Source organism: Diabrotica virgifera, chromosome 9 (assembly GCF_917563875.1).
Source record: "Diabrotica virgifera virgifera chromosome 9, PGI_DIABVI_V3a".
In the NCBI taxonomy this organism is placed as follows: domain Eukaryota; kingdom Metazoa; phylum Arthropoda; class Insecta; order Coleoptera; family Chrysomelidae; genus Diabrotica; species Diabrotica virgifera.
The window spans coordinates 54,681,702-54,695,556 of NC_065451.1; the positions used below are offsets into that span (position 1 = coordinate 54,681,702).

The 13,855-nt window shown below is 32.2% G+C and overlaps 1 protein-coding gene across 4 annotated transcripts in view; it reads right to left on the minus strand.

Annotated features, from left to right (window-relative positions):
• LOC114330915 (ATP-binding cassette sub-family C member 4) overlaps positions 1–13,855 on the minus strand; it is a 242,880-nt gene that overhangs the window by 61,321 nt on the left and 167,704 nt on the right. For 3 of the 4 annotated variants that reach the window (XM_050660979.1, XM_028280354.2, XM_028280353.2), the window contains exons 4-5: positions 12,414–12,577; positions 9,474–9,740 (exon numbers count right to left, since the gene is read on the minus strand). In XM_050660979.1, the coding sequence (XP_050516936.1) occupies positions 9,474–9,740; positions 12,414–12,577 (431 nt within the window). Of the gene's footprint in view, positions 1–9,473; positions 9,741–12,413; positions 12,578–13,855 lie in introns of those variants that run through there. The other variant, XM_050660980.1, reaches the window with a different exon arrangement.

The following is a 13,855-nucleotide window of genomic DNA, read 5'->3' on the forward strand; positions in this document are numbered from 1 at the left end:
GCACAATCTTTGTGTTTTTGAATAATTTACTATGGTACATTCCATGTTAAATCACTCAGGCAAAAACTTTTAGATCTCCGATTTTTCTGAAACTTGGTGTATAGCTTCTGCGGGACGTAAAAATAAGATATTTAAAGTCAAAAAGTCTTCTTCTTCTTTTTTCGCAAAATGGTATTTTATGCGATTTTACAGTGATTTGGTGTGTATTTAAAGAAATTTGCATTTTCTATCGTAAAGTATAAATGGAAAAATAATATTTTAGCAGAAGGGACTCAAAATTGTCATTATATGGCATTATAACAAGTTATTTTGATTCAAAACAAGTTTTTGATCTTATTTGATTTGATAGTGCAGAAAACGTTAAAATACCGTTTTTTGCATTTTTCTCGATTCCCAAAATATAGGACTTTAAGTAGTTAGAAGGATCTGAATTATATTACATTACCAGAAAAGCTCGTATCTATCTAATCAGCCCTAAACATCCATCCTTGGATATAGACCTCCTCTTCCTTCTTCCATGCCTCTCTATCTTGGGCAATTTGCATCCATTTTGACCCAGTGTGCTTCTTCAGGTCATCTGACCATCGCATTTGTGGCCTTCCCCTTTTTCGTTTGTGGTTCCACGGTCTCCAATGTATAATCGTCTTAGTCCATCTTTCATTTTTCTGCCGTAGGGTGTGTCCGGCGAACTTCCATTTAAACTTTGCTACTTGGGTTGAGACATCTTTCACTTTTGTTTTGTTACGGATCCATTCGTTTCTTTTCCTGTCTGATAGTTTAATTTTCAGCATGTGTCTTTCCATGGATCTTTCTGTCTTTGCTATTTTTTCCATATTTTCTTTTGTAAACGTCCATGTCTGAGAGCCATAGGCGCCCATACACACGGGCGGGGGGGGGCGTGGCCCCCCTAGCTTTTCGGGAAAGAACAAAAATTAAATTTATATTACATAAACGTATTTTTGTCAAAAAATTATTGGATAATTTTGAGAGATAAATTGGAAACAACATATTATTTATTAATAAAAAAATTCACATATTGGGTAATTAATAGTTTAACAGAAAATTTGTGTGTCTGCGACAGCGGTCTATATGGAATGTGCATAATACACATTTCGCACAGTCACGGTATGCTATTAACGAAAACATTGAAAGAGATTAGAAACGTGGGAACATAATATATACTGTAATCGACACCCAAAATTACAAATTAAATGAATCATTTATAATACTGCAAAGAAAATCATATCAACAAGAAAACCGATCTCTGACCGATAATCACTAATGAGCCATTTGTCTTTAAAGAACTGGCACTATAAAGATAAAGTGTAAAATCTGTGAAGTGATTATATTTTGTTTTCTATATTAAGTTTTGTGTACACCGAATAGAACCATCTTCATAAGCAGAAATAAATTCATATTGAAAAATAATTTTTAAAATTGATTGAACATAGTTAGTCAAATTTTAATTTGCAAAAGTATTTTTTTAGTAAGTAGATTATTTTAAAGTGTACATTATGATGAACAGAACAATTTTATTTAAATGAAAAACAGGTGATCTTTCATGACGAATGAGTGTTATAGACAGGGTGTCTCAAAAGTAGCGGAAAGGTCGAATAATTCGCGAAATGAACATCGGATCGAAAAACTGAAAAATATGTGTTAAATATTTCTCAAAAATCTATGCGATGACACTAAACAAGTCCACCACTTCAACCCCTGGGTGTGGAGCGGGGGGTAACTTTAAAATCTTAAATGGAACCCCTAATTTTTGTTGCAGATTTGGATTTTCCTTGTAAAAATAAGCAAATTTTATTCAAGCTATTTTGCGAATTGTGGATAGAGAGCGCTATAATCGGAAAAAACGATATATCGTGATACCATAGCCAAATTATAGAAACGGTCTAATATCTCGAGAAATATACTTCCAAATGAAAATCTAAAAAACACGTGTTTAATATTTTTCAAAAATCTGTAGAATGACACCAAACAGGATTTTTCATTCCACACTCTGGAGGTGGGGGTGAGAGTTAACTTTAAAATCTTAAATAGGAACCCCCGTTTTTTATTGCAGATTGAGTTTCCTCCTCAAAAATTAAGTAAAATTTATTCGAAACTTTTTTTAGAATTGTTGACGGATAGCGCTATAATCGGAAAATGCGATTAATTTGCGCCATCTATCAACGATTCTAAAAATGTTTGGAATATATGTGACTTATTCTTCATAAGGATTCTAAATCTGCAAAAATAAAGGGGGCTCCTTTTTAAGATTTTAAACTAAAAACTTGGTTCGACACATACTCATGGTTAGTCTGCTCGCCAAAGTTGAAGGCAGGGCTTTGCAAGCACTGTATTCTTTTCAAACAGGTTTTAAAGAGAGGCGCAACTTTTGTGGTACCCATGACATTTCCATTTAAAAACTTGGTCTAGTATTTAAATGTATGAATAATTTCTCAGAACAGGGTTCAAACTAGGGTTTTTAGATGGTTTAAACTACAGTAGACTCCCTCTATAACGAGAACTGAAATGGTGGACTAATTATCTCGTTTTAAGCGGATCTCGTTATATCAAACAACAATATGATGCCTTGTTTTGATGCCTCTTACGTAGTTTATTAGGTGTCGATGGTCAACCTGAACAGTAAACAATGAGACTTCGCCGTCATAAATTGTAAATTTCCTATAATATTCAATATCGGTCGATAAACAGGCAAAAGTTTATTACAGGTGGCCGAGTTTATTACAGCACTGGCCTCGATAATAAGACAGATGTTGAGCATTTCTATGTACAGGCAGTTGGGACATTTATTTATTTATGACCATTACAACGCTAAAAACAGGTAAAGACACGTATTCTTCGATTTCAATTTTCCTCGTTGTAACCAAATATGCCTCGTTATAGAGCGTTATAGTTCAATAGGAATTTCATGGGACACCTAATGTACCTCGTTATGAAGAGGGAATATACATTGATTGAAGACTCTTGTTTGTCCTAGATATATATACTCTTTTATTTGTTCTATTCTTGTTTGTGCCACTGTAATTATTAGTTCTTCTTGTTGATTGGTCATGGTTTTTGTTTTACTGTAATTCATCTTCAGTCCTATCTTTGCTACAAAAGCTAGCCAAAAAAGCTACATGCTATAATATAAGGACGCAAAAGTATATTAGTCCAGTCGGGATAGCATTTGACCTTGCATGCCGAGCTGCCCAAAATTTTATTTTTCTAATCTTTATAGGGATCAATAAGATCCTAAATTTCAAATCGCGAATGAATTCCTCCGTTACGTTAGCCGCCATCTTGATTTTAAAGGAGAACCGTTTTTGCTCAATATCTTCGCCATTTTTAACTTTTCGACAAAAATGGTAGGAACTGAAATTGTTCCAAATAAATCGTGTTTACAATTATTACAATTTTTGTCGTGAGGTCGATATTTTCTGAGTTAATTGTACTTACAGTAGACGACTATATTTTTGACTATGATATTGCATGTAACTTTTTCGGTATTGTGATATAATTTAAATCCTTCTAACCACTTAAAATCCTATGTTTTGGCTATCTGTGGGCAAATTTTCAGCCAAATCGATTATGATGTATTTTTGGGAGTGGAGAAAAATGTAAAAACGGTATTTTAATGTTTTCTACACTATAAAATTTTATCAAAAACTTGTTTTGAGTCAAAATAACTTGTTACAATGCCATATTTTGAGTCCCTTCAATTAAAATATTATGTTTTCCATTGATACTTTACGATATAAAATGCAAATTTGTTTAAATAAATACCAAATCACTGTAAAATCGCTTAAAATATCATTTTCAGAAACAAAAAAGAAGAAGAAGAAGAAGAAGACAATTCGACCTTAAATGCTTTATCTCTACATCCCGCAGATGCTAATTTCAGACAGTCGGAGATCCAAAAGTTTTTTTGATCCAAAATTGAGTAATTTGAAATGAAATCACCCCCATAATATTTGCATATTTGGCGTCCCCAATATCCATCAATGATGATTGCTCCTAAAAAATCAAGCATAGACTACCAATGGCCCGAACCGCAACAATTAAAATAATTAACACAAGAACAAAACCGAAAAATATCAAGGAATACTAAACTCAGGTTGGCCAAGGCCCTTATTTTCCCCATTGCTACATACGCAGTTGAAACATAAACTCTCAAAAAATTCGATAGAAGTAAGATCGAAGCCTTCGAAATGTAGGTTTGCAGAAGAATTCTCCGCGTATGGATAGAACACAGAACCAACCTGCCAATTCTGGAAGAGCTTCATATAAACGACAAGCTATTAAAAAGAGCAAACCGAACATATACCTACATTACTTATAGTGGTGTGCATATAGATTTTCACTTCGGAAAAAAATCGGAAAAAAGATAGAACTTTTTGTAATTTCATTAAGAAATGTTTAATAAACAACATATCAAAAATTTCTACTCGAGAAGTGGGTGCTTCATTTTGTATTAAACAAATGAACTGCGAAATTAAATGATTTTTTAAATAAATCCGAAAATATAAATTTTAGAAAAAAACTGACTTGACCATTGAAAAATTCAGAAAATTTTACAAAAAAAACATTTTTTTGTAGAAAGATTTTTCTAAAATTAAATCTATAGCTTCTATAATTTTTTATTTGTAACGCTAAAGTCACCCTTCTCACAAACATTGGCGCACTGTAAACTAGCGTTCAGAGAAGTGCACGGTTGAGTTATTTTAACGTAATTCTTTAACTAATGGATCAAATAAAATTTTACAAACTGTAGATGAAAGAATAACAGTTAAGCTATCTTATGGTTATAATAAAAAGAAATAAAATGTATGGGCATAAGTATGGTGTGGGCGCAAAGTGAGACTTACATGAATTTTGTTTAAAAATGATTCAAAAATGTAAATAATACAATTTTACTTATAGAACTCTCAGATTTGCACAACTTACCTTTTAAACATCTTACTAATGATGTTCCTTGCAAAAAAAATCTCAAAAATTTAATTCAAATTATACGACGTCTCAAAAAATGTAATTTTTGAACACTTTGTAGTTTTACAGAATTACTTCCATTTTAAGACGATATTACTCAAGTTTGAACAGATTTATTACAATTTTATAGGTGTTTTTTTTTAAGCTTAGGATGTAATCTTTAAAATGCACTGAATTATTTTACTTTAGAAATTAAATAAACAATTTATTTTTGAAAAAATTAAGAAAGATAAAAAAATGTAATACAAAAACCGAAAATTACCTGCTAAATAAATGTTTATACAAAGTGATTAAAACTTTTTTCTGTAAAACTTACCTAAAATACATTTAATAATAGGCTTCAACAATAATAAATGTGCAACAAAAAAATTTTTTGTGCTCTTATACAGTATGTCTGCGTTAATTGGAACCTATTGATAATTTTTTTATTATCAGTTTTGCGAAAAAAAGTTATTCTTTATAAAATACTCTGCATCGTATAGAATCTAAGATGCAACCATAAGATATCAAATTTTATTAATTTTATACGAGGTATATAAAAAAATATGAATTTCACTCAAGAGTGTACCTTTAAATTTCACAATATCGAAAATTGTTATTAAGAAAAGTTGTTTGGAATTAAAAACTAAGTTTCAATGTTCAATTACATCCTTCTAATTGAAAAATTGTGGGCACTTAACTGCTAAGCGAAATTCATATTTTTTACATACCTCGTATAAAATTGAAAAAGTGTGATATATGATGGTTGTATCTTAGATTTTAGACCAGGTAGAGCATTTTATGAAGAATAACTTTTTTGCGTAAAATTGATAATAAAATAGGTATCATAAATGTAATAAAATGATGATGGGTATCGCGTAATTTGAGAAAAAAATGATTTTTTGAAGTTATACTTCTTTACCGGCGATAGAGGGTAAATTTTTATATGGGAAAACCTAGCGACCGGGCGCATGCGCATTATAACTTTGTTCTGATTGGATGTTCAAATGACATGTCAAAAATTATTCAATATGGTGGCTGTGGCACAGCTGTAGTTAGATTATTTATGGTTGTTGCGTTTTAAAATTTGTGTGAAAAGAAACAACAAACAAAAGTTAGTTAATAGTTATAATGCCTTTTTAAATAGTTTTCATATACCTATATTTTTGGACTTTTGGACTATTTTGGACAAGGAAAACTCATTCTAATTTGGTAAGTACCTAGTTTTTATTATAATCATATTGTAATTATACATTTGGATTAGGTTGAAATACATACATTTATTTTCTCAAGAATGCGGATTTTAGAGAGAAATCCCAAATTAGGTTCGATTTTTATTTTTAAATTATGATTTTTTGGCGTAGATTTATTTATCTAGTAGGTATGTAATGCTTTGATTTACATACTTAATTTGATTACCAACAAAAGTTCTACCAATCTTCATCTAATATATTGTTTTCTTACTGTTTTGCTATATTTTTATATTTTCTTCCACAAAATTTAAACTACATAATTTTCAAAACAATTGTCAAACAGTAAAACGTTCAGTTACCGTATTTTTCCACATGATAAATAATGTGCGATTGGACAAGTGAGTCTACGCTTCGATTACGAGTCAAAGCGGCACGCAATTCAAGGGTTCAATTCCCGATGCAAGTTTTATTTTTTTATTTTTTTATGCATATTATGATTGTAAGTATATTTGTTATATCATTTTTTTTCAGCAAATGCGTATTTAAAATTTTTGCCAACAATTATTATCGTCCAGAAATCATTTTTTCTTTGTGGCATTTTTCAATGTGTTTGTGTGCGTTTTATTCTTTTATTTTTTTAAATTTTTGGTATAGTCTTAAAAATCACATAATATGTAGTAGAAGTATAACTTCTTACGTGCGTACAAAGTACACACACATTCTTGTTTTTTAATTAGAAGGATGTATTTGTATATTAAAACATTGTTTTTAATTCCAAATAACTTTTCATAATATCAATTTTTATTATTCTGGAATATATAGGTACTTTATTCTTTATCGAAATTCATATTGTTGACATAACTCGTATAAAATTGATAAAATTTGATATCTGATGGTTGAGTTTTAGATTTTAGGCAATGCAGAGCATTTTATGGAGAAAAATTTCTTTTCGTAAAATTGATAATAAAAAAGTTTCCCATATGGATCCTAGCTACGCAGACATACTGTATAAGAGCTACTGTATAAGAATTTTCGAATTGTAATGCCATATTCGGATTCAGCATAATCAAAAACAAAACAGAAACATATTTGATCAAAGTAAAATGATGAATTCAACGATATTTTTAAAATTATTTATACAAAACAATTGTTATTGTTTAAACAATTAATAAACAATTAGCGGCAAAATCTGTGAGTAGAACTTTTTACTTTAACATGTATATAAACCAACAAAAAAAGTTTTAGAAAAATATGAGCTTGTTTGAATTATTCCGAAACAATGTATCTTTTCGTTCTATCTTGACTCCCCTATTAGGAAACATAGCCAGAAGAAAGGGGACCATGCAACTATTGGTACTAGAAGGAAAGGTAGAAGACCGGAGACCAAGAGAAAGATCTCCAACATGATGGGCAGACCAAATGAATACTATCGTTGGAGAATGTCTACAGAGAGGTCCATCTCTCAGCCAATTGAGAAAGCAAGGGAATAATATTTAGAGTGATACCACGCTCTGATAAGAGCTCAAGGAATGAGAAGCAGGATCTTGCTAGAACCCTTAAAATCTAAATTTTTTATACAAAACCAATTTCACTGCAATAACCCAGTATCGTAACATATGGTACTTTAACCCATTAGCGCCCACTGTACTCCTTTAAGTACAGCTGCTATTTTGACATACTAGTGTTATATACAATAAAATAGTTGCAATTCTTCATAATTACAGGAAATTAAATACCGTTAAGACGACAACCTTAACAGATATCGTTGAATGATTCATCTGGTTTGTTAGTTTTTATTTACTGTTTATGAAGTCAATACGTGCGTTTTTATTTGCTCAACATCAACTTCATAAATTTACAGTATGTTCCTCTCATTTACTTCTTTTTGTCATCAAATAGATTACGTTAGTTTATAATAAGTTTAGTAAAGGGCTTAAGTGATTAATTTTTCAGAATTTTAATTATAACGTGATTTATTTGTTGTTAAATTTAGGTGAACTCATATGAGTACAATGGGCGCATGGGAGTATTTTTGATATTTTACAATTTTGCTACAGATAAATGGCATCTGTAGATGATTTTGCGAGTATTAGTGTTCGAAATTTGTATGAAAAGAAATATGAAGGTTTACCTTCAGTATTAGAAGATATTCATGCTTCTAATTCGCGATTTGAGGTGGATATTGGTATTATACTTCCAGACCCAGATATGCTCACTGATGAGGAAGTTGTAACTGATGAAGATAGAAGATGTACCTTTGGGATTGCGGTTAAAAAGATTACGAGAACAAAAGTGCTTAGGCCCGCAATGGACAAAAACTTAGTAGTACAAATTGGTGGAACATCATGGTGGAATGAGCGGTTTAAAATCGTTAAATGTGAATTACAAGACTTAAATGAAGTTTATTTAGGCTGTAAAGCCAAATCAATGTTTATAAAATTAACTTCTAGCTCTGTCCCATAGAGTCTTACCATCGATTTTTCGAAGGGTTTTCATCTCTGCTGTTTCGAGCAATCTTTTTGTCCTTTCTGTGTCGGGTCGTGTATCCGCCGCGTATGTCATTATTGGTCTGATGACTGTTTTGTAAATTCTGCCTTTCATTTCTTTTCCGATATTTTTATTTCTCCATATTGTGTCACTCAGGCAACCTGCGGCTCTGTTTGCTCTATTCACTTGATTTTCCACTTCTGCTTCGAGCCTTCCGTAGCTAAATAGTGTGATGCCTAGGTATTTAAACTGCATCACTTGTTCTATTGTCTGGCCTTCCAGCTCCAATTTAAATCTTATTGGATCTGCTGTTATAACCATGCATTTTGTCTTTTTTGGGGAAATTAACATGTTAAATTTTCTGGCGGTTATGTTAAATTGGTGCAGCATACGTTGTAAATCATATTCACTTTGAGAGATTAGTATTGCATCATCCGGAAATATTATGTCTACCGTTAGGAAACATGAAGAATGACACTTTCCAAAAAAACTTATGAAACAATTAAGGTGTGCTCAGTGTCATCAAAGAGCCAGATGGAGCTGTGAAAAGTGTAGTATGACTCTTTGTATTGAGAGTGATTTTTTTTTTAACTTTTCATTCAATAATTTTTTCTGTTACATTATTTATTAAGGCGCTATAGTGCCCAGTGTACTCATTTGGGTACATATCTATATCTAAGTAATTCTATTTTTTTTTTTCAAATAAATTACATTTGAAATTTTGTTAAAAATAATATTACTAATAAATACCCAATGAAAAATATATTTATTCTTAAAATCAGATCTCGTGGGCGCTAATGGGTTAAATACGAACTTCATGGTTATACTTACATTGAAATGGAATAAACAATAATAATACTATAGCTCCTGCTAATGCAGCTCCTCCCACATTTACGTACAATAAGTACATAACAATTAATATTTCTATCGGCCCTATATATATGTTATGGAAAAAGTAAACAGCCAAGTCAAATCGGGACACATCGTTGGAAAGCAAGTTGACCATTTGTCCTATCGTAGTTTCAGCCAAAGCAGACTTGCTTAATTTTAGAGCTTTTCTGTATATGAGGGAGCATGATGCCACACGCATTTGCATACCTGAAATATGACACTGAGTATAAGTCAAGACCTGGCAAGATTACAGCTAGACCTGACCAATCTAGATAGCATAGTCCAACCACCTCAAACAGTACCTGCACGTCAGCTGTGAAGAGATTGGATTACCAGGTTGTCAGTTGACATATGACACATGTCTTCTACTGCTTCTTACTAGTACTATCCGTTGTAAGATAATTCGGACGGAATTCTGACAAAATATGTAAAAAAACTACATATTTTGTCGGAATTCCATCCGAATTATCTTGCAACGGATAGTACATACTAAACTTGCTACTTATAGTTCTAATCTTTCCCTGCATAATCAATAAATCAATTGGAGCAAGTTGTACCTCTCTCCACGTGTAATATGTCCGAGATATTCTAAATTTTTTGTTTTGATGGTATTCAAAATTACTTCCCTTCTCTATTTTGTTTTCACAGTCTCCAGAAGATAGTTTTGATGAGTAATCTGGTTTGGTTTTGTTCACAATATGTTCAATCCACTTACAGAAAAGCTTTTCTTTGAATATCTTCTTCTTCTTCTTGTTGTATAGACATGACTCTGTCTGTTTTTTCAATGTGCCTCTAGTAAGTTGTCGTTCCATCGTTTTTGTGGTCTTCCCACTGATCGTCTTCCGATTGGGGAACCGTCTCTCGCTGTCCTGACTATCATATTTTTTGTCATTCGGCTTATGTGGTCATTCCATTCTATTTTTCTGTTTGTTACCCAGTTATTAATGTTATACACCTTGCATCTCCGTCTGTACTTCTAGCTCTGTCCCATAGAGTCTTACCATCGATTTTTCGAAGGGTTTTCATCTCCGCTGTTTCGAACAATCTTTTTGTTCTCTCTGTGTCGGGTCGTGTTTCTGCCGCGTATGTCATTATTGGTCTGATGACTGTTTTGTAAATTCTGCCTTTCATTTCTTTTCCGATATTTTTATTTCTCCATATTGTGTCATTCAGGCAACCTGCGGCTCTGTTTGCTCTATTCACTTGATTTTCCACTTCTGCTTCGAGCCTTCCGTAGCTAGATAGTGTGATGCCTAGGTATTTAAACTCCATCACTTGTTCTATTGTCTGGCCTTCCAGCTCCAATTTAAATCTTATTGGATCTGCTGTTATAACCATGCATTTTGTCTTTTTTGGGGAAATTAACATGTTAAATTTTCTGGCGGTTATGTTAAATTGGTGCAGCATACGTTGTAAATCATATTCACTTTGAGAGAGTAGTATTGCATCGTCCGCATAGCAGATTATTTTAAGTTGTTTTTCTCCCATTTGGTATCCTTTTTTAGTTCCTATTTTTTTTATTATTTCGTCCATGATCAGGTTGAACAATAAAGGACTCAATGAATCACCCTGTCTTATCCTATTGCCGGCTTCAATTTAGTCAGTTAGTTCATCTTCTACTTTTACTGTTATGGTGTTGTTCTGGTAGATGTTTACGATCGTTTTAATTATTCCTAGAGGTACCTCTCTCGAGTATATCAAATGGATAACGTCCTTTAATGTGACCGTGTCAAATGCTTTCTTAAGGTCCACGAAACATAAATATGCCGGTTTGTTGTATTCCAACGATTTCTCTTGAATTATAAATATAGCGGCAGTGCATGACCTTCCCGACCTAAAACCTTGTTGTTCTTCTGCTAATGGTATAATTTCATTCAATTTGTTTTTATCACTTTGGTTGTTAATTTTAATGTTGTGTTTAATAAGTTAATTTCTCTGTAATTATCCGGGTCCGATTTATCTCCTTTTTGGAAGAGAGGTATTAGGATGGTTGATCTCCATTCTTGTGGTATTGTCTGTTTTGTTCCATTATTTTTTGTATTAGTTTTAATAGTTGTTTAGTTAGATCTTGTCCTCCGAACTTTAGGAGTTCGTTCGATATTCTGTCCTCTCCTGGAGATTTTCTATTTTTTAATTTTCTTAATGCTTCCTTTACTCTCCCTCCTCGATGTTTATTTCTTCGTTTGTCGTAACTTCAGGTGTTGGTGGTTCATTATCGTCGCCTTTAGCAAATAGAGATCGGAAGTAGTCTGCCCATGTTTCCTTTTGAATGTGTTTCGCTTTTATTAATTCGTTCATCTCCTTTCTTTGCCCTCCGATAATTCTCCATACTTCTTTTTGTGTTCCGTAGAAGTCGTGTTCCATTTGTTTTGAGAAACTCTGCCAGTGCTCCCTTTTTATTTGTCTCACTAAAGTATTCCTTTCGTTTCTGATTCGTTTGTAGTGGTTGTATGCCTGTTGTGTTTGTTTTGTTCTGTATTGTAAAAAGGCTTTCTTCTTTTCTTCACATTTTATCTTCACTTCCTAAACTACGGGGTTTTCTTCTTTAATATGTGAGTATTCGTTACTTTTCTCTCTCCAAGTGATTCTGTTGCAGCGTTGATTATATTATCTTTGAGTTTGTGCCAGCTTTCATCGATGTTATCGTTTTCTAATATTCCATTCTCAGCAATCTTCTCTGATATTCTTTTCCTGTATAAGTATTCCGTGGATTCCGTATGTAGTCCTTCGAGTTTGATTTTTGTTTGTGTTGGTGCTGCCCTCTTGGGTGTGAAGTATTTCATAATAGAATTGGATCGTTGGAATCCCTTGGATATCGTACGTACGTATAGTGGTCAGGTCCAGTGTACTAAGTGTAAACATGTATGCATAAGTGAGTACCTAACTGCATAAGTCTTAAATTAAAGTTGTGCCCCATGTTGGCTGCTACAAAGGAAGTTAGGACGATTAAAGAAGCATACAGGTAGATTTCACTTCTTTCTTCATCTAGCTGCTTGGACTCATACACTTTTAAAAGTTCTGCAATGAGGAATGGCTGAGATATCCTACAAAATATTAAGGTTGTCAGAAATGGTTAGTACTTTTAAAATGGTCAGATTGTAAAAATGAATATTAGACAAAAATAATATGAACTAAAAAGGGGTAGTTCCCTGGATTGGCTGTATACCTTATAGTTAAACAAACTGGAACATGAAGTAAAAACCACTTCTATGTAAAAGGTATATTTACTATATAGTAAATATACCTTTTACATAGAAGTGGTTTTTACTTCATGTTCCAGTTTGTTTAAAAATAATATGGTTAACTCAGCACTCTGAATATAAAAAACAGTCTTAGGACAGTCCATGAGGGTATTTGGCTCCGAATTCCATCCTACTACATCGATTTAGTTGATATTTTCACATAAGTAGGAAATAGCTCAAGAAATAAAGTCTACCCTATAAACTATGGCGCTTTTTATCTTAGTGGAGGTCCCCCCCCCCGCCCCCCTTCAAGGAGGTATAAAATTTTTTGGTCAAAATAACTATGTAAATGGCTAGAGAACCTAATTCTAGGCAAAAAGTGTTCTATAATTTTTTTTTAAACTCAATACTTTTTGAGTTATTTGTGGTTTAAAATTGGCCATTTTCATTGAAAAACGACATTTTTTTATTTCGAACGGTTTTTTACGAATACCTACCTTAAAAACTATGCATCTAACTAAAAAAACTATATAAAACATTTTTGTAGGTTATAAAAAATCAAAGAGATTCGTTTCTTTATAAATCTTCTAGTTATAATAGAAAATGACATATGGTAGGTGAAAAGAGTTTGTTTCGTTTTGTGCATGCTCAAATCGGTGTATTCAACTTGAAATAAGAGAGAAACGGTTGATTTTAGGTGTATAATGCTACCAACACCTTGTGTAGTGCTTGAAAAGATCTTTAAAATGAGAAATATTAAATATCGATTACATTCAAACTAAGCGAGATATGCTGCAAAAAAAATTGATGATTAATGTATTTAAAGAAAAAATGAGAAGTATATTTAAACCCTCATCCACTAGAATCTAAATGCATCGTTTTCTTTCTAAAATACCTTTTATTATAGTGTAATTTATCTGTTCAAAAAGTGGGATGGGTTTAAAGTGAATGGTTTTTGAAAAAAATAAGATCAAATTATAGAGCGCATTTTTAAATTTTCTTAAAAATCTTTCTTTTTCTCCATGTAACTCAAAATTGATAAGAGATACGAAAATAAGATAGGGTATGAAAATGTAGGGTTTTTTAGATAAAAATTTTGTTTTTTATTTTTCATTACTGTATCTCTTATAATTTTCAAGT